Source organism: Python bivittatus, unplaced genomic scaffold (genome assembly GCF_059951505.1).
Source record: "Python bivittatus isolate LINGU-HERP-01145 unplaced genomic scaffold, Pbiv_v1 ctg000700_np1212, whole genome shotgun sequence".
NCBI lineage: Eukaryota > Metazoa > Chordata > Lepidosauria > Squamata > Pythonidae > Python > Python bivittatus.
In genome coordinates this window covers 24,110,691-24,132,877 of record NW_028277098.1, presented here as the reverse complement: position 1 = coordinate 24,132,877, position 22,187 = coordinate 24,110,691, and the positions used below count along the sequence as shown (strand labels likewise).

The 22,187-nt window shown below is 37.2% G+C and overlaps 1 protein-coding gene across 2 annotated transcripts in view; it reads left to right on the top strand.

The window, feature by feature from the left end:
• DPYD (dihydropyrimidine dehydrogenase) overlaps positions 1–22,187 on the top strand; it is a 578,647-nt gene that overhangs the window by 21,811 nt on the left and 534,649 nt on the right. For both annotated transcript variants that reach the window (XM_088153490.1, XM_088153491.1), the window contains one exon: positions 5,688–5,798. In XM_088153490.1, coding sequence (XP_088009616.1) covers positions 5,688–5,798 — 111 coding nt within the window. The remainder of the gene's footprint in view (positions 1–5,687; positions 5,799–22,187) is intronic.

Genomic DNA, 22,187 nt, shown 5'->3' with positions numbered 1-22,187 from the left:
TTTAGATCAAAATTTAATTATTAAAAGTGAGTGGCATACATATTTCTTGTCTAACCTTCAGCCATATCTGCCTATTGATAGAGTGTGAGAACAGTATTAAGGTGAGGGAGAAATGAAATTCAAAGGAATAAAACCAGAGAAAATAGCCCTTAAACAGTTTGTGGTTGTGTCTGTTGATATGGTTCAGTATGTTATTCTTAAAAATCACCTTCTAGGTAGTTGTACTATTGAGCACCCCTCCTCCAAACCTGTCAGTATATTTATTGTTGATTAAACTTAAACTTTAACATTGACTTGTCCTGTGACTGAAATCTGTAGACTATTAACTTTTTAGTAACTGATACAAGATCACAGAAGTCTATTTGGGATTGAATTAATATACATAACTTTTTTCATGATAAAATTCTTAGTCTCATGGCAGTGTGGTTATCATACCAGTGAAACTCCTAGATGTAGTCCAAAAAAAAGAAAAGCAGTAATTATTGATCTCATTGATCCTATCTTGTTTGAAATATTCTGTACTTGAAGGAAAAAACTGAAATAAATAGACAACATCACCACCACTGGCACAGTAGTTTTAAAATACATTCTGTGGCAATAGAAAACAAAGTGATTAAAGGATGGGATAAAAGCTTTGCTGGAAATGGGATCAGGAATATTGAGAAGAGTCCTGAAAAAAATCCATGTATTCAGTTTGTATTCTGAATAAAGTTACAATTGTATTATGAATATAATTCAATTACATTTTTTGTTTACTATCTGAAAGGAAAGGCTTGAATGCATGGAATGGCTAAATGTGGCAGTAGCCTTGTATTGATCTGTTTCTGCATTTGATTTATTTTATTGAAAGGGCATGATGTCTTGAACTAAATTGGGATCCACACATGTCTCCAACAGGCACTCCATCCCTTCTGTTTGCCCCCTTCGCTTACAAATGCTGTTCCTTCACTTTGCACTTCTAATACATGGCAAGATTCCAATGATTCCTGCCAAAAACTGGACTCAATTTTAATAACTTGGGGTCATAGGCTTCATTTTTGCCCTACTTTGGCCATATCTGATCATTTCCTTGTATAATCAGACTGGGTTGGGCCAGGAAGAATGGTGCCATTAGAATTCTGAAGTGTGGGTGACTTTTTTTTTTATTAAGCGAACATAACATTGAGACGCATTGCAAATGTTTCATGAAATTAACTAAAAATATTTTGTGGAGAATGCATTAGAATGGTATTAGTGTATTGCAGTGTACTGGGAATAAATGGCAATGCATGGAAACTGCTTTTATGAAAACATTTTGGAAGGCACAATATGGAGTTTATGTCTGGAGCAGATGAGTGAGTAATATTTCCTTAACAAAAAATATCATTCTCTTTCCTCTATCACCCAGCTTTTAATATGCTGTTTCAGAATTCAGATACACGTTATGAAAGCAATTATTTATAATGAGCTGAGGTGCTCTGTCAGATCTTCAGTGTGTTAAGCTCAGTGGCCTTAGGTTTTGTTTTAAGCATTTTGTATCTTCAGATTTAGTAAACCACTTACAGAGTGTTTTTTATAGACATATAAAAGCCATGCTTCTTTGATGTGGTGAACATGTGAATCAGTGCCTGTTAGGAGGCAGTTTCTTTCTTGAAATAAAATGTGCTGCATGTTTTATCATGTCTATCTTACATCTTGTAAGATTGCTTTTTCCTTTCTTTTTATTAACTTCTCCCCCACGCTAATTTATGATAAAGACTTATTTATTTATGTGAGGTATCTGCCATCTCAATTCAAGATGATAAGCTCAGTGGTATTTTACACTGAGATAAAGTGTCATCTCCTGTTCTTCCAGCTGGAAATAACTCTGTTGGAGTTCTTGGATGGTCTCTAATGGTCAGAGTAGACCAAAAGTAATCAGCTTTTGCCTCCCCTGGATTTTTTTAACCTATCTGCTGATTGGGGTTGATTGGAGTTGAGATCCATATCATCTGGAGAGTGCTAAATTATCAATCCTTGGAAAAGATAATAGATTAAATGGACAAATAGTCTAATTGGTATAATTTGTTTTCTGTTTACTTAGCTTCTAGTATAGAAGCTAATTGTGAAGGATACAGATTCCTTTCCCACCTACTAGGTCATTCTCCTAAATGAGTGCTGCCCACCCTAAGCAACTTCTAAATGTTGCCTTATGTGGAAGGACATTTGCAAATTTGTCCAGTGTTTTGGAACAAGAGAAAGAAATAGAGATGCAACTCTGTGGTACCTAAACACATGTACTCTAATTTAGGTTTTGCTGTTTAAAGAATAGGAAAAGAAATAGGTAGGCTTGATGAAGCAATTTTGTTGGCTTATGAGATTTTGTAAGGTATTACTCACACGCTTACAAACATTATCTTTGCTACTACGAGGATCAGAAATCAATGTACGTTTGAAAAATGAAAATTCTCATTTTTAGGAAGCATGGTTCTGCAAGTCACTGCCTACTATGATTGCATGTTGTCATTTTTCTGAAGTCATTCCAGCTCTATTGCAAATGGGCAATACTCTTAGTCTTAAACAGACTTTCATATTGCAGGTATTGGGTTTGGGAAAAAAATACCACACTCTCCTTGAATGATACCTAGAGCAATTCAAAGAATGAGAAAATTATGAAGTATGAAATACTGCTTATTCCAGAGTCCAGAGCTTAAAGTTACTGGGGAGTGCCATAAAGTTCTGCCAGGGAATCTTTTCCTTTCCTCCTCCCTCTCCTCCTCCTCTTCCTTTGTGTTTGATAAAGTTTTAACTGATGTTGCTTTACATTAAATGTTTCACAATGTCAGAATGGACATTTTTTGTAAAATTGCATTTGAGTTTATGGAATTCTAGGCTACAAAGCTATCATTCTGGGCAACATAAATAAACAAAACTATACAAAATATTTTAGAATATAAAGAGTCAGTCCAAAGCTTTAACACTTTCATAAACCCACAGCATAAGTAAGAGAGGCTGAATTTTTGTCAGACGCACTAGAAAGGTGGCATAAATTGTAACTATAGCTAGGTATGATCTTAGTGCTTTAAATGTCATTTGGATTTTAGAAAATAAAAATAAAGTTTACAGTAGATTACATTACTGACATGGCCTTGAAGGAGAATGTAACTTTCATGAACCTACAGATTTAAGTCTGAACATCCTTTTAATTGGAATTTTTATTCATATTGCAAACATTCTCTTGAAGTATTGTTATCTTTTTCATACAAGATATAAGCAAGCTGTTAACAATATTAATAGGGCTTGTTTTGGGAACTATGTATGACCTCAGAGAAGTAGAGCAAATGACACTCAGTGTAACTTCGGAGGACACGGGTAGTCCTCAGTATAAGAACAAGTTCCGTTCCCAAGGTCTATCCTTAAGTTGAATTTGTATGTAAGCTGGTATTGTATAATGAACTCGAACCATTGTGTACTAAACTCGAATCATTGTGTATTTAACTTGAATTTTGCTATAGTAGGCTCTGTTCTTAACTATGGGTTGTCTGTAAACCATGTTCTTAATCCACTTGAACATATGTTTTGTTGAAAAGTTTCTCAGTTCATATCCATAATAAAGATAAAGATTCATGAGAAGGGGGAATAGTACAAATTTTAGGGGTTAGTTTTTGTCATTTAAAATTTGGTGTCCTCATGCACATCAAAGTATGGGGGCTGCTGCAGGTAACTGAGTACTAGGTTTTACTTTACTTTACTTTACTTGGGTGGAAATCTAAGGGCTACATATGTTAAATATGTAGTGTGCTCTTTTGTTTTTGTGGACACTATTCTGTGCATGTGTGTATGTGTTTGTGTGTATGTCTGTGTTGGAGACTGATTTTAATTTAATCTCCACATGCATTACATGTGGAGATTAAAGGATGAATTACCACCTTCCCTCTGAAGCTGATTTTTATTTTTATTTTTTCCCCAATGGGAAATTTTTAAAATTCTTTCTTCCATGGGAAGGGGGAATCGCATCAAGACTTTAGAGCAAGACTGAACAACCGTTTTGATGACTGGAAGATGCATTTTAAATTTCTCAGAGATAGGCTGCTGTGGATGGAATGGGACAAAACTAATTCGCACATGGATTGGGCCACCTTTTCTGGGTTTAGTTCCAGAAAAAGGTGTTTGGAGGCTGCATGTGGTTATACAGTCTTTGCTAGTACTTTAGAGTGGATATAGGTGCCTCATTTTGCTGCATGTATGGTCAAGGTTTTGTTCACACATGCAGCAAAATTAGACAACAAAGAGCAAATGTGGGTATCCCATTTCTGAATGCTTTGTTCAGTGAAAAGGCCTTTTCCCTCATCAGGATTCCTGTAGTGCTTATTAAAGAATGGATGGTGAGGCAAAAAAGTGAATATTTTTGCTACCCATAAATACAAATTTAGTATTTCTTTCCTGAGGAATGTTTTAAGGACATTTGTTCTAGAGTGGAGAAGCCTCCCTGTACTCTAGTACAGCAATCTGTAAAACCAAAGGTGTTATTTAATCAGTTCATTCAGGGTTGTGTGAACAGTTCTTAAACTGATAACCAGAAGTGAGACTAAGCATCTCCTCCAGAGAAAGGGAACTTGCATGGGTCTCCCAATAAGATGCACAGAGTAAACTCTGGTACTGGCTTACCTCAGATTTTGGTGCCAGTGGCCTTGCTGTTCTTGCTCCTCTGAGCCTCTGAGTGCTTGCCTCCACCGTATACAGGACTTAAGTGGTGGCAGTGCTTTCAGAAGGCATACATAGCCAGTAGAGGTGCATCAAACCAGCCTCGCATTGTGTATCCTTCCCCAGGACTTTGATGGGTGAAGCTGGATTTCTCCCTATCAGGCCAGCTCTGGTCTGCCTCTTTGGTTGTGAGTGTCAGAACTATATGTAGATAACACCACTATATATACACCATTGGTAGATCTGAAGGACCAGGCTGGAGAGAGATCCTCCTGGAGAAAATCTGTGTGGTTACTAAGAATTGACATTGACTTGATGGCAAATAATCAGTCAATCAGTCAACTAACAAATCTACATAAAACCGCCAAAGGTAGTTTATTCTTTTTCAACCTGATGTTCTAAAGTATTGGACTAAAACTGTCATGATCCCATATTTCAGGGCATCATACTGAGTAAGCCTATAATAGGGTGCGGACTTTTTCAGTATATAATAAGTGTTTCAAGTAGCATACTTCTCTATTCCTGGTTGGAGAAGGCTCTTTAAATAGATGGGAATCATTGTAGAGCAATTTGATAGCTTTCAGCTGAGCTGTTTGCCTTATGGAGAGAGATACAGCACAGAACTTATAGAACAGTGTTATAAAACTGGTGTTGAAAGTAGGCAGTGTTTCCTTCACAGAAAATGCATATATTGTATGTATATGAAATTTAAATTATGATAGGAAATTTAAAAAGAACAATTTCAGAGATCTAATTTTATTCTGGCAAACCAATATAATTCTTAATTTTTACTTTAATAGAACCCTTGTTTATGTAAGAAAGGCTAGGGAATTTTAATAGTTTAATAGATTAATAGGAAATCATGTTAATATAATTGTTTCAAACATCTACATTTCTAAATTTCTTCTTTTTAAACAAATAGAGGCTGGGTGCTTTGTAGTTTTGTAAGCAGAAACATTTAATCGTTTCTTTCTGTGCTTTTCACTTTTTAAAAAGGAAACATCTTTTTTTTTTTGTATCTGCAGAATATTTTAGCTCTCAACCCCCGTGTACAAACTCATGCATCTTTGAATTCAACTGCAGCAAAGAAACATGAGAAAAAACACTGGAAAAGAAATGCGGATAAAAGCTGTTCAGTAAGTATCACAACTATTATTGCTGCCTTTGGAAAATGTTGCATCTGGGTGAAAGCTGAGATCCTTAATTGTACACTACATTGGAATAATTGTATATCTGTAAGCAAGCATCATGTTCCTTATCTTCCAAACTGTGGCTTGCAGTCTTGCTTTGGAGAGCTTTCTCAACCTATTTTTTAATGGCTCAAATGACATGGCAAACTGAGGTTTGATGTATTTAGGAAATGTCAAACCACAATGCAAGAGGGGGTAGAAGGAACATGACAACCAGCACTTCTGGCTTTTCCCCTACTCTACAAGGTTCTTTGCACCAACTACCTTATGGGAAGGATTCTGGAAGATAGAAAAGGTGGTTTCCTTCTTCTCTCAGTTGGTGGTATTATTACCACCAACTGCCCTGTGAGAAGCATTTCAGACATTTGTTTATCTGCTTGATTTAAAAGAACATCTATTGTATTTTTATTTACAACTGTTTTGATTACTCTGTTATCCTGTAAGGCTGGACATAAATAATTGCAATAAATACAGAGAAAGGATAGGATAAATCTCAGCTTCTCACTTGTTTTTATGTCTGGATTTCCTTGGAAAATGATGTATTTTTGTCAGGCCCAGCCCTAGAACAACAACGAGGCAGTCCAGTCCAGTATAGTTCCTTTATTAGCTTACACCCTAAAGACAGAATCTCGCCAGACTAAATCTATGCTAAAGCAACTAGTGGATATACCCCGTGAGACTCTAGGGAGGGGCTAGTCTAAGCCTCTTCTTCTTCTCATGATCTTGCTGCAGGCTGAGAAAGCGCTTGCCTTGTACCCTCTCCTGGAATGTACTTGCTCCCTCCTGGTAGCCTTGATCTTCCATTCCAGTATCCTCCTCGCACATGCCTTCCATTACAATTTTTGCCCTAGCTCTGAGGAAGAAAATGTATTCTGAAATATTCAGGATTGGTGTTTCCAATCTTGGACATTTTAGGATGGAGCAGTGGCAGGAAGTGACATGGAATAGTCTGGAGCAAAAAGGATGGTGCTTCCCTGAGTGACACACTTGAAGGAGAGAGGGAATGACATCTAAACAGAGGTTTATGAGACATCAGACACCAGCCTGGGAGTTTGAGTGGCTTAGAGTTGCTTCTTACAGTTCTTCCCTCCCTCCCTCCCTTTTGAAAAAGATGTTGGACAGAGGTAATGTAAACACTGCTGTAAGTGGCAGAGATCTGTGAATTCAAACCACAAACACAGATTTAAGTGTGGTATGAGAGGCCATGTGGTGTAGTGGTTAAGAAGTTGGTCTAGGACCAGGGAAACCCAGGTTCAGGTTCAACTTAAGACATGGAAACCCACTGGGTGATTTTGGGCACATCACTTTCTTTCATCCTAAACCTACTTAACAGAATTGTTGTTGTGGGTTTAAAAAAGAAGGGAAATTCCCATGTAAGCTGCCTTGAGCTCCTGGAGGAAAGGTAGGATATAAATCTAACAAAATGAATAAAACAATGTGGCAGGGATTGTTGATTTTGAAATAATGCCTCAGGCTTGTTAGCTCTGGTGGGAGTGACGAAAGGAGCTATGAATGATTTAATGAGCCATTTGCAGTTTCGCTGCTGTAGAGGCATAAAAATAAATAAATAAGTTTTGTGCAGTATATTACATAAACATTTTTTTTCCAGAATATTTTTAAGTTGAAATATGGTAACCCTAATTAAGAACAAAAACAAAATCTATCTAAAACACTACCTTTATTATATTGGAATGCAGCCTTGACCTTAGGAGTATATTTAGGAATTTTGAGAGCATGTAGTGGGGGCCTATTTACAATATGTCTGCCACAGTGTGCATGGCCAATCACAAATCATCCTTATCAGAAGGCAAACTAATCCCCCAAATGTATTTTATAATCCCAGTGGGAACTTTGTAGGGTTTAAAGTAATTCCTGCGAGTGGATATGTTGGTCAAGTATGATATTACTTATGTTTTATGCTTGATATTGTAAACCAGCATGAATCTTTTTGGAGAGAGAGAGAGAGAGTGTGTGTGTGTGTGTGTATGTATATATACATACAGATATATGTATGTATATATTTCAAGTAATGAAGCAAGGGTGGCATGCTCCAGAATTCCATTAGTAGCCCCCAGCACCCTACAATTATACCAGTGAAATTGCATGGCAAAAGGGAACCTTTGTAGTACAGAAGTGGAAGAGGAAGAAGAAGAAGAAGGAAGAAGAAGAAGAAGAAGAAGAAGAAGAAGAAGAAGAAGAAGAAGAAGAAGAAGAAGCCGCCACCGCCGCCGCCGCCAAAAATAATTGGACCTTTAGAGGCTGAAAATCAGCAACGTAATTTGGGCTAAAGGATAAGAATGAAAATGGCTTGCCACCCAGAGCCTTCCTGCTCTCATCCCACCCATAAACCTTCCAAAAGACAAAAAACAAAGGGTAGAAAAATGTAGCCTTTTCCCTTTCTGTGACATCCTGCAGCCCTCTGGAATGTTGGGAGCTTGAGTTCCAGCCACCAACCAAACTTTAACCTCCCTGATGTTCAAGGCTCTTGCTTAGATCTGCAGGATACCAGCTTCCTAATTATTTGATTAAAAATAACAGTAAGATGGGACTTCAGTAAGATGGGATTGGAAGCTTCTTGTCCATCAAGGGAAATATTTGGGGGCACATTGGTGCCAGGACACTGTTTTGCCTATTCTTTTTTTTAATTAAGACCAATTAGATTAGCAACAACAATAAAAATGCAAGCTTCTCCAGGGACAGAAGGGAGAGGAAAGAAGGGCAAATCAATAATAAAAAAAAGGCTGGATGTTTAAAAGTGTGGGATTTGTAATTTGGAGTCAGCCCTGTGTGGAAATACTGACTGCATGCATTCACTTCATCTGATGCTGTCTCAGATTATATCCAATCATGAAGAGCAAAGGGAATGTTTATTTATTTATTTAAGTGATTTGTATGGTTGCCCATCTCACAACAGTGACTCTGGATGGTGTACAAGGATTGAAACAACAACAATAACATATAACCCATGATGCCCAAGGCTAAAACCGTAAACCCCAAATCATAAAAACCACAGCACCAGCAGAACTTGACTAACTTCCTGGCTCAAGTGCCTGGGGAAACAACTATGTCTTCAGAGCTTTACGAAAAGGCTAATAGTCCTGTATTAATTACTCCAGCGCAGGAAACATACATGTCTATGGGAACTTTAAAAAAAAAAAACTCCCCCACCAGTTGCTCTGCACATGGGGACAAAGGGACATCACAGTGATTAAATAAGCAAGGCCAGAAAAAAAGGCAGAACAGATCCTCAAAGGATGCTGTTGTGTCCTGTTTCTAGCTAGAATGGCTGTTGGGCTTTGCTTGGCAAAGATGGTTTCACATTGATAGAAACAGCTTCCCTTGGATTTTCAGGGAAGCAATGGCAAACTGAAAATGGCTCCAGAGTGGAGTCGATGACCATGGTGGAATGAGAAGCTGGCGAATGGACCGGCTTCTCAGAATTCCTCTCTGGACAAGGAGAGGACTTGGGATCACCCACAAGCACTCCTGACAGTAGCTCCTCATGAGGACACTATAAGGCAGCAGTCTCTGGTAGGTTTAGAGCTCTGGGAGTTGAGGTATTGCCATCTTTGCCCAAACCACAATTCAGAGCCTTCAAAAGGACACTGAGTTTGCATACTTCCTCTTTTAATTACTTCTGGAAATTGCTTGTTAACTTCTTTTTGGATATTAGGAATCTTCAGAACAGCACATTTTATTACACCGGGTGAGTCTCCTTCAATCCCTAGCAAAAGAAATTTTTTATGCAAGTTTAAGGACTTTAAAAAATCTTACTTTGGAATAAACAGCAGAAGGGTGATTGGAACGTTGATTCTGGAAAGTTATAAATGGACTAAGGGTTCAGATGGTTTTAAAATAAGTTTTTGAAATTAATTACAAGAATCCTTCTTGTGGGAAAATGCTGTTGGTTAGAATTATATTAAAACATATATGAAGATTTTGAAATTAAATGTAAGAAACAGCCTGTGGGAAAATGCTTTTCATTAAAAAAGTACCATGATAAGATGGGACTTTGAAGGTTGGACACTAGAGGGAACCAGAAGGAACTAAAGATTATAATTAAAGGAGAAGAACATTTAAATTCAACCCACTAATACAGAATGGAGCAAAATATTTTCACTTTGGATGAATTCAATAAAATTTGGGAACAATGGGCTCAGAAGTTAATCTTAAGATTGTGTGCTATTTTTAAATATTGGTTATAGAAGAGGAGCAAGTTTTACCAAATGAGACTGAGACTCAGGCTGATTCGAATGTGGATTTAAAAATGACACTTTAAAAGAATGGTATGGAAAAGTGTGTTATACTGGATATATAAATGAAACTGGCTTATGTCTTAATAATTAAAAGGGAGATACAAACAACAAACCAGAAGAGTTACTTGGATAACTTTCTTATTTTAGATTTACAAAAGAAAGTTTTGAAGGATTTTCTGAGAAGAGACAAAAAAAGAAAAGAAATCAAATTTGGGGATATTATTTAAAGGGATTAAAGATCAAGACTGTTAAAAGCAAAGGGAAGGAATATAAAGTTGGTTTATTTGATCAAGGTTAAAATATATATGTTGTTGTTTCTGGTAACCCTTAATGGACTTTTATTGACCAGGACTGAATGATGAGGCTTTAAAGATTTGTTTATAGATAAGAGATGAGATATGGGAAGAAGAGATCTTCTGTTGTATTTTTAGGGAAAGTGGTAAGTTATTGTGTTAAAAGTAAAGGAAAGGAATATAAAGTTGGTTTACTTGATAAGGTTAAAATATATTTGTTGTTATTTCTGGTAACCTTCAGGACTGAATGATGAGGCTTTAAGAATTTGTTTATAGTTAAGAGATAAGATATGGGAAGAAAAGTTCTTTTGCTATATTATCAGAGAAGATGTTTGTACAGTACTTGTGATGAAGGGGGAAGTCATTTTTTCATATGTCTTTTTTCTTTTTCTCTATTGCATTTTCTTTTTTTCTTTTTCTTTTTTTCCTGCACTTTTTTCTTTTTATTCTTTTATATTTTTTAGTTTGTATTAGTTTTTTATCTTTGCAATTATAAACTTTAATAAAATTATTATAAAAAAAGATAGAAACTGCTTCCCTCAAAGCTAAGCAGCCATCAAGAGAGAATATCTGCACCTTGACACCCCCTGAGGAGGTGTGACTTGCCTCTGCAACACCAGGCCCTCAAGCAGGATTGATTGCAGTCTGGACAGGCCTATCAGAGAGAACAATTTTGGTTGGTAGCCAGGCAAAGTTACTTAAGCCATATCGCATTAGCAGTTGGAAGATCATCCTCCACATGCACAGTCTACCGTTACATGTCATTAATTTACCTTCTTTTGAAGGTAAAATCTATCTTAGTTGGGTAAATGTGTGGAATGGAATGTAACCCTGGCACTGGGAATGGGAAAAAGATGTTGAAGAGTTTCAGAAAAGATTATTCAGTCCTGAAGAAGAAAACACATGAAAGAAACTTAAAAAAACAAAACAAAACTCTTAATTTTGTTTGATATAAGACATAGTAGAGAGAAACGTGGACTGACTTTAAAGATTCTGTTCGTATCCCATAATACTGAAGAACATTCCTGAAACCCCTTCTGCTCCTGTCTCTTCACCTTGCTCAAAGGTTTGACAATGTGGTATCTTCCAGTTCACATACAACTGGCATGTAGAAGATATCTGAGCCCACAGAAGGGGTGGTGGTATGGGGAGCATTTCAGAAGGGACCCTCCCTAGTTTTCTGGAGAACAAAAGGAAAGGAGGGGAGAAATATTCTCAGTCTTGCAAGATTCTGTTAATATAACCTTACAATAAAGATAGAGCTAGTCCTCCTGGTTGAGCTTCTTGTCTGGGCTGCCTCACAGAGCTAATGCAGTATGTCCTAATTTAGAGAGAATGGCCCTGTATTCAAAGACATTCTCCATTTCAGAAATGGGGAAACCTGTGTCACAGACCTACAACTCCCAGTATCCCAAGCTAAGAAGCTCATAGTAAGAAATAGTGGGAATTGTTCAGGAACACCTAGAGAGCCATAATTTCCCTGTTAACTGGGATGGAGCAGCATGCAGGTTATCTTGTTATAGTCTTTCCAGGTATGGTGAGATGGCCTGTATTTCTACTTACAATTTTTTCAGAATTTGCATCCATACCTATACATTGGCATCTGTACATTTTATTAAAATCTTTTATGCTTTTTTTGGGTAAGGCATAAGTGGTCTGTTTCCTTCTGTGGGTCACTGGCTCTCTGAATTTGGGGATGGGGATGGGAAAATAGATTGGTTGGGAGTGTAAGTGGGGAATCTGATGCTTGAATGCTCTCTAGTTAATTAGGTGTTATAGAGTCGGGTTTATGTATGTATGGACAAATGTTCTTCACTGTGTATACATAAAGTCTTTTAATCACTGAGTGCAGCATGTTACAGAGAACTGTTATGATAGCTTATTAAACGAGGGAGCAGGATCTTTTTAAGACAATGAGAAAACTGAGGACGTTTTGCCCACATCTTAACCCAATAAATAAGTAGGGGCAAAAGCTGAAATATCTCTTGGGAAAAAATATTGAACCATTTGATTATTTCAAGTAACCCTAGAACCTTATTTTGGATTTGTTCCTTTCTGGGACAGTTGCTCCTCATAGTTCACCCTTGTATAATATTTGGATCCACTGCAGTAACTTTTGGAGAGATGAACTATTTATGTGATACTCTTCAGCACTGAATGTATTGTATAAAAATTACGTAAAATAGTAATTCTATACAGATCTCTCTGTAATCATTACCTTAGTCCAATAGTAATTACAGATATATAGATAAAATGTTAATTCTATGAACTATTGGTCTTTTTAATCATAAGTATTCAACCAATAATTGGTGTAATTTATTAAGGGGCATCAAAGGAAAGTACTTAGATGCTTTACTCTTTGAACTGATTCATCCTACATTTTTACATAATTTTTCTGAAATTCTAAACAAATGTTTGTCATTTGTGGAAAATGCACAAAAATATACTTGACATGATTGTGGAATCTGGATAATTATATGTAATATTATATTTCAGGTACTATGTAGGGTGGGCAACCTGGTTCCCTACTTTCAACTCCCTTCAGCTTAACTTGCATGACATCGGATGGTATTGTAGAGTTCTGGGCCAGACAGCTAAAGTCATAAAGTTCCCTCCTTCTGTCTTTAAGCCATCTGAAAGGGTTTTGGTATTGATCCAGAAGATCATTACTGGGATAAAGGTGTACCCTCAAACAAATTAATGTGTGATAACAGAGATTAGACTATTGTATGTTGAAATCTGATGCTAAAGTTGCTTAGTGGACAATGTTTCTCAAAGGCTGCCAATGAAACCATTTCCCTAAACAAAATAGGGTTTATGCTTTTTGATGGGGGATTTTGTTTGGCTTACCTGTTAGCTTCTACTTATACTGTATCTGAAGTCGATGGGAATCAAGATTCTTAGGCTCTCTGAGGATTGGGTCAAAAGAACAAACTACATTCTTTTGATTATCTGCTATACTTTCCAAGTTGTTTGTAGTTTCCTTGCGTAATTGAATGGGTTTATTGACTCTGCTTAGATTAAAGCTTGAATGACTAATATGTTTGGTTTGAATTCACAACTGACTATAACAATTTAGATGAATCCAGTAATGTTTGAGGCTCTTTAAAAAAAGTGAATTGCAAAATAAACGGAATTTTATAACTTTGTTGTAGCAGCTTCATAAGAAGGGAAGGGAAAGGAGCAATAGTCTGTAGCTCCCAAGTGATGTTAGTCTATTTTAGCAGTATAGAGAAGCTTGCTTTCTGATGCTTGTTTTGCAGAATTTATATAAGTTCTGATTTCATGGATCATTTTACACTGAAGAGGTAAATATACAGAGGACAATTTTGCATACTTTTCTTGTAACATCTTCTGAAAAGCATCTTTACCATAAGGCGTCCAGATTAGACATAGGGAAATATAATGTATACTGTTGCTAGGCAACATGGCACTACTATTTTTGAAAACATCTTGCCATTTGGGTGGTAGCTAAAAATCTCTACTTGCAAGAGGAGATTTAAGGAAAAATCAGAGAAAAAAGTTATAACACCTTGCAGAATCTTGCAAAAATCTTAGTACTGTAATTGGAGAACTGGCTTGGATCATAAGTTAGTGTTAATAAAATGAGCCAAGTCTCTCTACAGCTTCTTTCATATCCTGTTCCCAGTCCTGCTTTGGTGTAACTATGGGATGTTCAAGAGCATTTGCTTCTGTATTATATTAATTACAAAATTGCTGTGTCACCCAAACAGGGACAAAATGTGACTAATCCTAAGTATAGTGAGTGGAAACAAACCAAGGTTGGGACATAGTTTATTAAACAAGCTGCTTTTATAAATAGTAATGATTAACCACAATGTAGCATTGTAAATGTGCATGGGAATACACATGTGATGCCACAGACCTATGTACTGCATTCCAGCTGAATACAGAATTAGTACTTTGAAGTGTGCACGCATGTGCATGTATTTACTATCTGAATTATTTGAGGTATCATACAACAAACATAAGGAGGTGCGGGCTGAGGTGGGGAGTGGGTTCTGGTCTGGTGATTTGACTCCTGAATGTGAGGAGTTGGGAGATGAAATGGCAAAGAGGTCTGGCCAGCTGACAGGGAGATTGTAGACCACAGTTTGAGAATCTCTAATTTAAAGCCGTTTTAACCAGCATATATTTATGCTGAAAATACTTGATTAATTCTACTGGTCTTTAGTAGAATTAGTATACTATTACTCATTGACTTAGGAGGCTAGTAGAGAAAGGTGGGTGTGAAGGATATTGGCATTTGCCAATAAAGGAGATTAGAGAGGTACTATGAAAATGGAAATTTAAGGCTTTGAGGGAACTATATTGGCATATAATGCTGGTGAAAATTTTGGGTTGTGGAGTATAGGAAAGGAAAAGAAACAGCACTGAAGCAATTATAACTGGCTTATCTGAGAATAAAGGAAAGAAGGTACAATATTTTCTGCCCAATATGAGTGAGTCCTAGTTCTACTCTATATTCCAGTTTTTTAAAAAAAGTTCAAAATTGTATAACTTTTCTTATGGACTTTGAACTGGTAAAATTTGATTGTACATATAGAATTTAAATTAGAAAACAGTAAAACAGAACTTAAATTTACTTGAGGAAAATAATGAACAAAGTTAATAAAGGAGCAGAGAAAGAGAGTCCAGAGTAAGAAACTAGTTGATGGAAAATCATAGTAGATGACTACATAGCTGTGCTTGAAGTGAATTCTTTTTAGATGTTTCTGTGGTGTCCTTGATGATGGTGATGACTGATTAATTGATTGATCTGTAGTTTATTGTCACTCAAAACTACTGAAAAAAGAACGTAAACAGTCAAAATCTGATTGTAAAAAACCCCAACACAGAACAAAGCTAGATATCCTTACTACTAATTCAAACTAAATACAATATACCTGATTAAAGAGGAAAGTCTTGATTCCTTTCCTAAAAGCTTTCTAAAAGAGTGAGTGAATGAATGAAGATTCTGAATGAATCTTGTGAGGAAGATTGATTCAGAGCTTAGTAGCAAAGTATCTCATTAAGTGGGGGCATCTTATAAAAGCTTATATCTAGACAAATGCTTACCAAAATAAATGACTCCTCAGATAATTAAGACCCAAAATGATAAGGCCTTTAAAGGTTTTAAGAAATACACCTTAAATTGTGCCTGCTAAACAACTGGTAGGAATTTCAGCAAAAGCATCATGTTGTCCTACATATCAGTTACCAGCCTGGCAACCGTATTTTTCACTTATTGAAGCTTCCAGATACTTTTCAAGAATAGAATGCACTGTATTAATCAAGGTGGGATATAACTAAGCATGGATATTTGTTTCTGAGGCAACCAGACCCAGAAACTGTCACAGAAACAATTTATGTCAGTCTGATTCCTGGCTTGATCACAATCACTGATTCAGAGAAAGTGTAACAGAGGAATCAAACCCCACTGAGATTAAAAAAAAAGGTCCATAGTTTGAGAATACCATCTATGGAAACAGACTTTCCTCTTTCTCCCTATGGGTCTACATGAGAGCAACATGGATTTCTCTGGATAAATTGGGGAATGTTTGGTAGTTCAACAGAATGGAAAATGCTGGTCCAGGAAACCTAGAGGCAGTGTTAGGAAACAGGATGAAGAACAATCTTGATGAAAGGAAGCCTCCATGAAGTTCTTGCTGCTTCATTAATCTAAAGCAGACTTGAATATTACAAAGTCATGCTATGAAAATATGCTGAGTGGAATTATGCAGAAGTTTAAGAATGGGCCATCTTTCTTATCAAACTTTGAACTAGCTAGTTTATACATACCATTATTCCCTGAATGTTTTTACAAATGTACAGTTCCAAAGCAACAATTCCTTTTCATTTAAACAGAGACAGAAGCACATAGTTAATTAGATTCTGATCCCACTGTAGTTACCCAAACTTCTCTTCATTCCCACTAGCCACCAAAGCTTTAACTTTACCAACTTTTTCAGAGCAAATTGAATTCTTTAGCAAAGCTAGCAGGGACTGGTGAATAATACAAAATACAAAATATATGTGTGGAGGAGCACTAGGTTGAATTTCCCAGTACGGGTGTACACAAAATAAAAAAATTGTTCTATTTCAAGCTTGGAACAAAACAGATAAAAGTGTGCATTCTGGCAAGAGCAAACTTGAAATGGCTTAAGTGTTCCATGTTTTGATGGAACAATATTTTAAATGTTTTAAGTGTTCCAGCCATAGAAAACAGTGGAGACTTGAAACAAACTGTTTACTCCCATATTTTGTCACTAAAGCCATAGGAATAGATGTGGTGGATTGCAAAACAGAGCAAGGTTCTCAGGAAGGAGGGGTCACATGCCAAGAAGGGCAGAGAGACAAGAGACAACACAGTCCAGAACAGGAGAGTGAGAAGTATAAGAGGTTTAGGATAGAATCTCCCAGGGTATATTTACTACTTGCAGTAGTACAGATTTAGTTTGGCAAGATTTTGTCTATATGGTATAAGCCAGCGGTCCCCAACCTTTTTGGCACCAGGGACCGGTTTCGTGGAAGACAATTTTTCCACGGACCGGGTGGGATGGTTTCAGGATGATTCAAGCGCATTACATTTATTGTGCATTTTATTTCTATTATTATTTCTATTATTATTATTGTTTCTATTATTATTTCTATTATTTCGGTGGGAGGAAACACTGGCGGCGCTTTGCATGGGGATAGGAATCGGTTGTTTGTCCCGCCTAGACATGAACATCGGAAAGACGTGATGCAACGGAAGATCCAACAAGCTTTTTTTTATCTATTCAATCATGTCCGATTCTTTGGAGACTGCCTGGACAAGTCCCTGCAGTTTTCCTGGCAAGGTTTTTTTCAGAAGTGGTTTGCCATTGCCTCCTTCCTAGGGCTGAGCCCAGCTGGTGGAAGGAGGCAATGGCAAACCACTTCTGAAAAAAATCTTGCCAGAAAAACTGCAGGGACTTGTCCAGGCAGTCCCCAAAGAATCGGACATGATTGAACGGCTAAAAAAAAAAAGCTTGTGGGCTTACCAAAACTGTGACTGAGACTAGTGTGCAATGCGGGAAAGAGGCCCGGATGGCAGTGGTAAATAAAATAATGGGTGGGCTATGCGCAGAGTAAAATAAATGTTGGATTCTAAGCGCGCAACCTAGATCCCTCGTGCAATTCACAGTAGGGTTTGCGCTCCTATGAGAAACTAATGCTGCCACTGATCTGATAGGAGGCAGAGCTCAGGTGGTAATGCAAATGATGGGGAGTGACTGTAAATACAGATGAAGCTTAGCTTGCCCGCTGCTCACCTCCTGCTGTGCGGCCCGGTTCCTAACAGGCCACGGACCGGTACTGGTCCGCAGCCCGGGGGTTGGGGACCCCTGATATAAGTAATAAAGGAACTGAATTGGACTGTTTCCCTGTTGTTCTTGGGCTGGGCCTGACAAGATGGGATAATAGTCCCTGTTTACTTCAATTGGCAACCCATCTTGAAGAAAAATTGGACAAAGGAATTATTTTTAATTTTTTAAAAAATTAGAAAATCCCCAGCAAAAAAATCAATTAGAATCTGTTATGATAACTTCCCATCCCCTCTCAAAAGATGTTTTTGTTTCAATTCTTTAAAAGAAAAACCTGAGGCACTTACATATTACATTAACAGGACAAAAGAGCTAATGTCATCAATATTCTTTTCAAATATCAATTGCCTGCCAGGAGATAAGCAAAAAAGGCAAATAGAAATTGTACTGAACTATGTTCTTTTGCTTCTTGTATGTTTCTTTTAAAAATTATTTTCCAGAAAATAAAATAAAATAAAATAAAATAAAAATCCTTTGGCTAATTTCTCTGTAGGTTGATGGCAAATACTTTGCAAAGACTATCACCTCAGGTTCAAGCAGTGGCTTTGATGTTTTTTTAATTGCAGTTAAAGGCAGCACCTTATTAACTCTTTCATGAATTAATGGAACAGTATTAATAGTATCAGCAAGCAAAACAAAACAAAAGGGGTGGTTACTGCCCCAGGCTTAACAAGCAGCAAACAAAATCATTCTGAAAGCTCAACATGGCAGAGCAGTCATGCATACACACAGCCACCTCAGCAGAATGTCTTTTTAGAGTTAACACTCATCAACATCCACAGATAAAAGATTGAGCAAATGTTCCACCACATCAACAGAGTCTTGGCAATTTTAAATACATTTTGGAAGCTCAGTATCAACAAAGCAAAAAGGTTAACAAATCAGCCCAACCCAAAACAGAAGTCTTTGCATTTTTAAAAGTATCCCGAAAACTCATCAGCAGTAGGACACAAGAGCACGCATAGAGCATGCACACCCCAGCTCATACCTGTATAGAATCTTTGTATTTTTAATTACATTCTGAAAACACCTTTAACTTTTATTTAAACGATCAACAGGACATGCACATCTTCGTGTTTTCTTTGAACTTCATTTGCTTGGTTTCTTTTGTAGGCATGCAACTTTCCCATTGCAAGAACTTTGTATATAAAAAAGAAGCAATAATTTATTAGTGAGAATGGCAGGCAGGCATCCTCATGCAGTGTTCTTATATCTGGCCATGTGCTTTAAATGCTTAAGTAATGCTTTCCTCTTGACACTCCACTTCCATATGATTGTACACAGTCTAAACCGATAGCAGCAGGACACAAATGCTGGAAAAAGTTTGAAAAAGCTCAGTGAGAAGCCACAAAGGAGCAGGTCAGTCTCAGAATTTGGAACCGTCAGAACACTTGAAGTGATGCCACTTGAAAAAGCTAAATATTGTTCTAAGAATTGAACAAAACAGTGTATTTTGTTCTGACAGTTAGTATCTGTAGCAGGGCATCTTCCACCAGTCTGTTAAACAAGACTGTCTGATCCCTTCCTGAAATCTTCGCCCTCCCAAGATTCAGGGGTGTCTGGCTGTAGTTGTTCTTTCAAGTGAAAGAGTTCTTCCTGGGACAGGTAGTTAATGACAGTTAAATGATTTCAATTAAAGGTAGTTTTCTATATTTCCTAGTATATATCTTCAAGACACTTTTAGTAGGGACACAAACTGCTATCACTTCTTCACCCCCAAGTTTTCTGAGCCATTGCTGCTGCCCTTCCTCACTGAAAGTGGCTTGGATGTGCCCGCCTTAGCCACTAGAACTAGTGTCCCTCCTGAAATATAGTTTTAACTGATGGTGAAGGTTGGAATGGAAGGCCTTGTCTGAGAGGTTTGGCTTGGGGGCAAAGAGCTCTAGTTAGTTCCTGCCTTGAAGTACAAGTTCCTGCACTGTATACAAGAATTCTCTAAAGGACATCTCTCTCGTGTAAATGGGACCTTGGGAGAATGGGCAAAGAGAAGCTGCCAAGGGAACAATCAGATAAGACACAGCATAGTCCGCAGCTGGATAGTGGGCAGGGCAGGAGGCTCAGAAGAGTCCCTCCCTAGTTTCTCAGGCTGTAAAGGAGGGGGGGGGGCAGGGGAGAAATGTATTTTCAGACTTGCAAGATTCTGTCAATGTAGCTTTTCAATAAAGTAGAATTAGCTCATCTGGTCGTGATTCCTATCTGGAAGAGTTTGGGGCTGTAGAAAGATAATACTTCATATTTTGGAAAGTAGAGTGTATGTATTGTCTGCTGTGGGATTAGTTGTGTGTGGCAAGGAGATACAGAATAAAATAATGATATTGCTGCTGGATCACGGCTTTTGATCTGGGCTCTTGCTAGTGCTGGACACAAAGGGTCTTCACATCCAGTCCAGAATATCCACAGCAGAGTAGCAAAAGAATATCTGCACATAAGAATGTTGTAAAAAGTAAGTAAATAAATAACACACTAATGCTCTAAGGTGACAGAAAATAAATAATTCTTCCGAATGATGCTACAGAATTAAGAATAGTACAGGAAATAGGATTCTGTGTGCTCAGAGGTCCCCATGATATGTCCAGACATGCTAAAAATGGACCATTTGACAGAATTTCCAGCATTCTACCTTTCTGTCTGTATTAATCCCATTGTATGGGCTAGCTTGACTCTTTGGTGTTGTTTTACTCTTTTGTTTCCTCAAGTCAAACTCCTGGCTTTCACACACTCTTATTTGTTTCTTTTTGAGCTTGGTCCCAGGGCTCCTTTCAGACTTGTCTGTCTCATCTTTACTATATCAATATTATGTGTTGCAGTGGTCCCAGCTGCAACACATCCTGTTCCCTCTTTTCTCTCTGCTGTCAACAAAATTTGAACAGAAGCAAGATTCTTTGTATTTAGCATTAGTGCAAGTGGAGAATATCTAATTTGAAATGTACCCATCAACAAAAGGACAAAATTCTGCAACAGAAAGCTGCTGGACTGATCTAAACATAAATGTTTTCCTTTGTGGAACAGCTTTTGGAAATGTCTTCTGCAGCTGAATAACCACGGCAGAAATAATAGGAAATTTGTATGGAATCAGAATTCTGCTTATGGATCTTATGGAAATGTCCTTTCTTTTTACACTAAACTCAAGAAAGCCTACTTAAAAATTAATAGTGTTTCATGCATTCATACTATTTCAACATATATTATTTTAGTACTGCTTGCAGGCTAATGTTACACAAAAGGTGGTTGAGGTATACAGAACATGACTTATCTAGGACCTGCTAATAAATTTTTGGCTGAGGCAAGAATTGAATTACAGATTTTCCACAATCAGACTTTTAGCCATTGGGCAAACACAGTAATTAAAATACATATGTATCACTAACATTGAAGTGCCATAAATATAATCTCGAAATAAATCGTATAACTCTGATATAGTGATGGCCTGTGGCAATCTACTTAGCATTGTATTTCTGGCATGCTGAACTGAGTTGATAAGGTAGGAAGGAATGTTTGATTGCTCAGGGAACTAAACTGATTGTAGTCCAGTTTCTGAGAGAAAAGAGAAAGTTGGCCAAAATGATAAACTTTCACAATAACAAACTGAGGGCTGAAGGTTATAGGAGAATTCCTCTGGTCCTCATACCCAAAGCACAGATGCTGAAAGAAGGATGTGGAGTTTGGAATGAAGTGAGAACAAAATCTAGAAGGAAAACAACATGGTTTGAGTAAAAGGGAGAGAGGAGTAACTAAGGCAAAACTGGTCTCACCAATGAGAAGATTCTGAGGTTGTATCTTTTTGGTGGAGGTAGGAGTGAAGAATCAAAAATATATATCTAGAGAGATATGTTTCTAATGTTAGTCTAGGCTCTGTCAGAAGACAACGCTGCATTGTCACTGTAGCATGGCATCATTAAATATGCAATGAAGCTCCCAAAGCAAAATATTTCTAAAGGGCAATATTCTTTATTGCCATGAAGAAATGAGCTAATTTGATTGTGAGTTTTCTGTCAACCAGCTCTGTTCAACTCATTTTCCTTTTCTATATGTTTTCTGTTCCTGTTCCTGGAGAGATCAGATCTGGCATTTGATCCCAGAGAACTTTAACAGTTGAGGTTATCAGAGTTGAGGGGAAAATGGTGGATTTCAAAAATAAGTGAGACTATGGTTTTATCTAAACCACCTTGGTTAGAGGTATGTGGCAAGAATATATGTGTAAGTATGCAGATATTAAATATGTGTGAATATTATTGAGATTCCACAAATATTAATTGAATACTAGCTGAACTGAATATTAATTTTCATTTCAGTTAGATTGTCTCTAGTTTGAGTTCTTACCAAAATTTTCTTCCCAGTTCCTCCAAGAATCTAATTGTTATGGGGTTATTAGCATTGTGTTGAAAATTTTGGTTTGAGGCTAAAGCTGATTGTGTGGTTTATATAGCAGCAATCTATGTA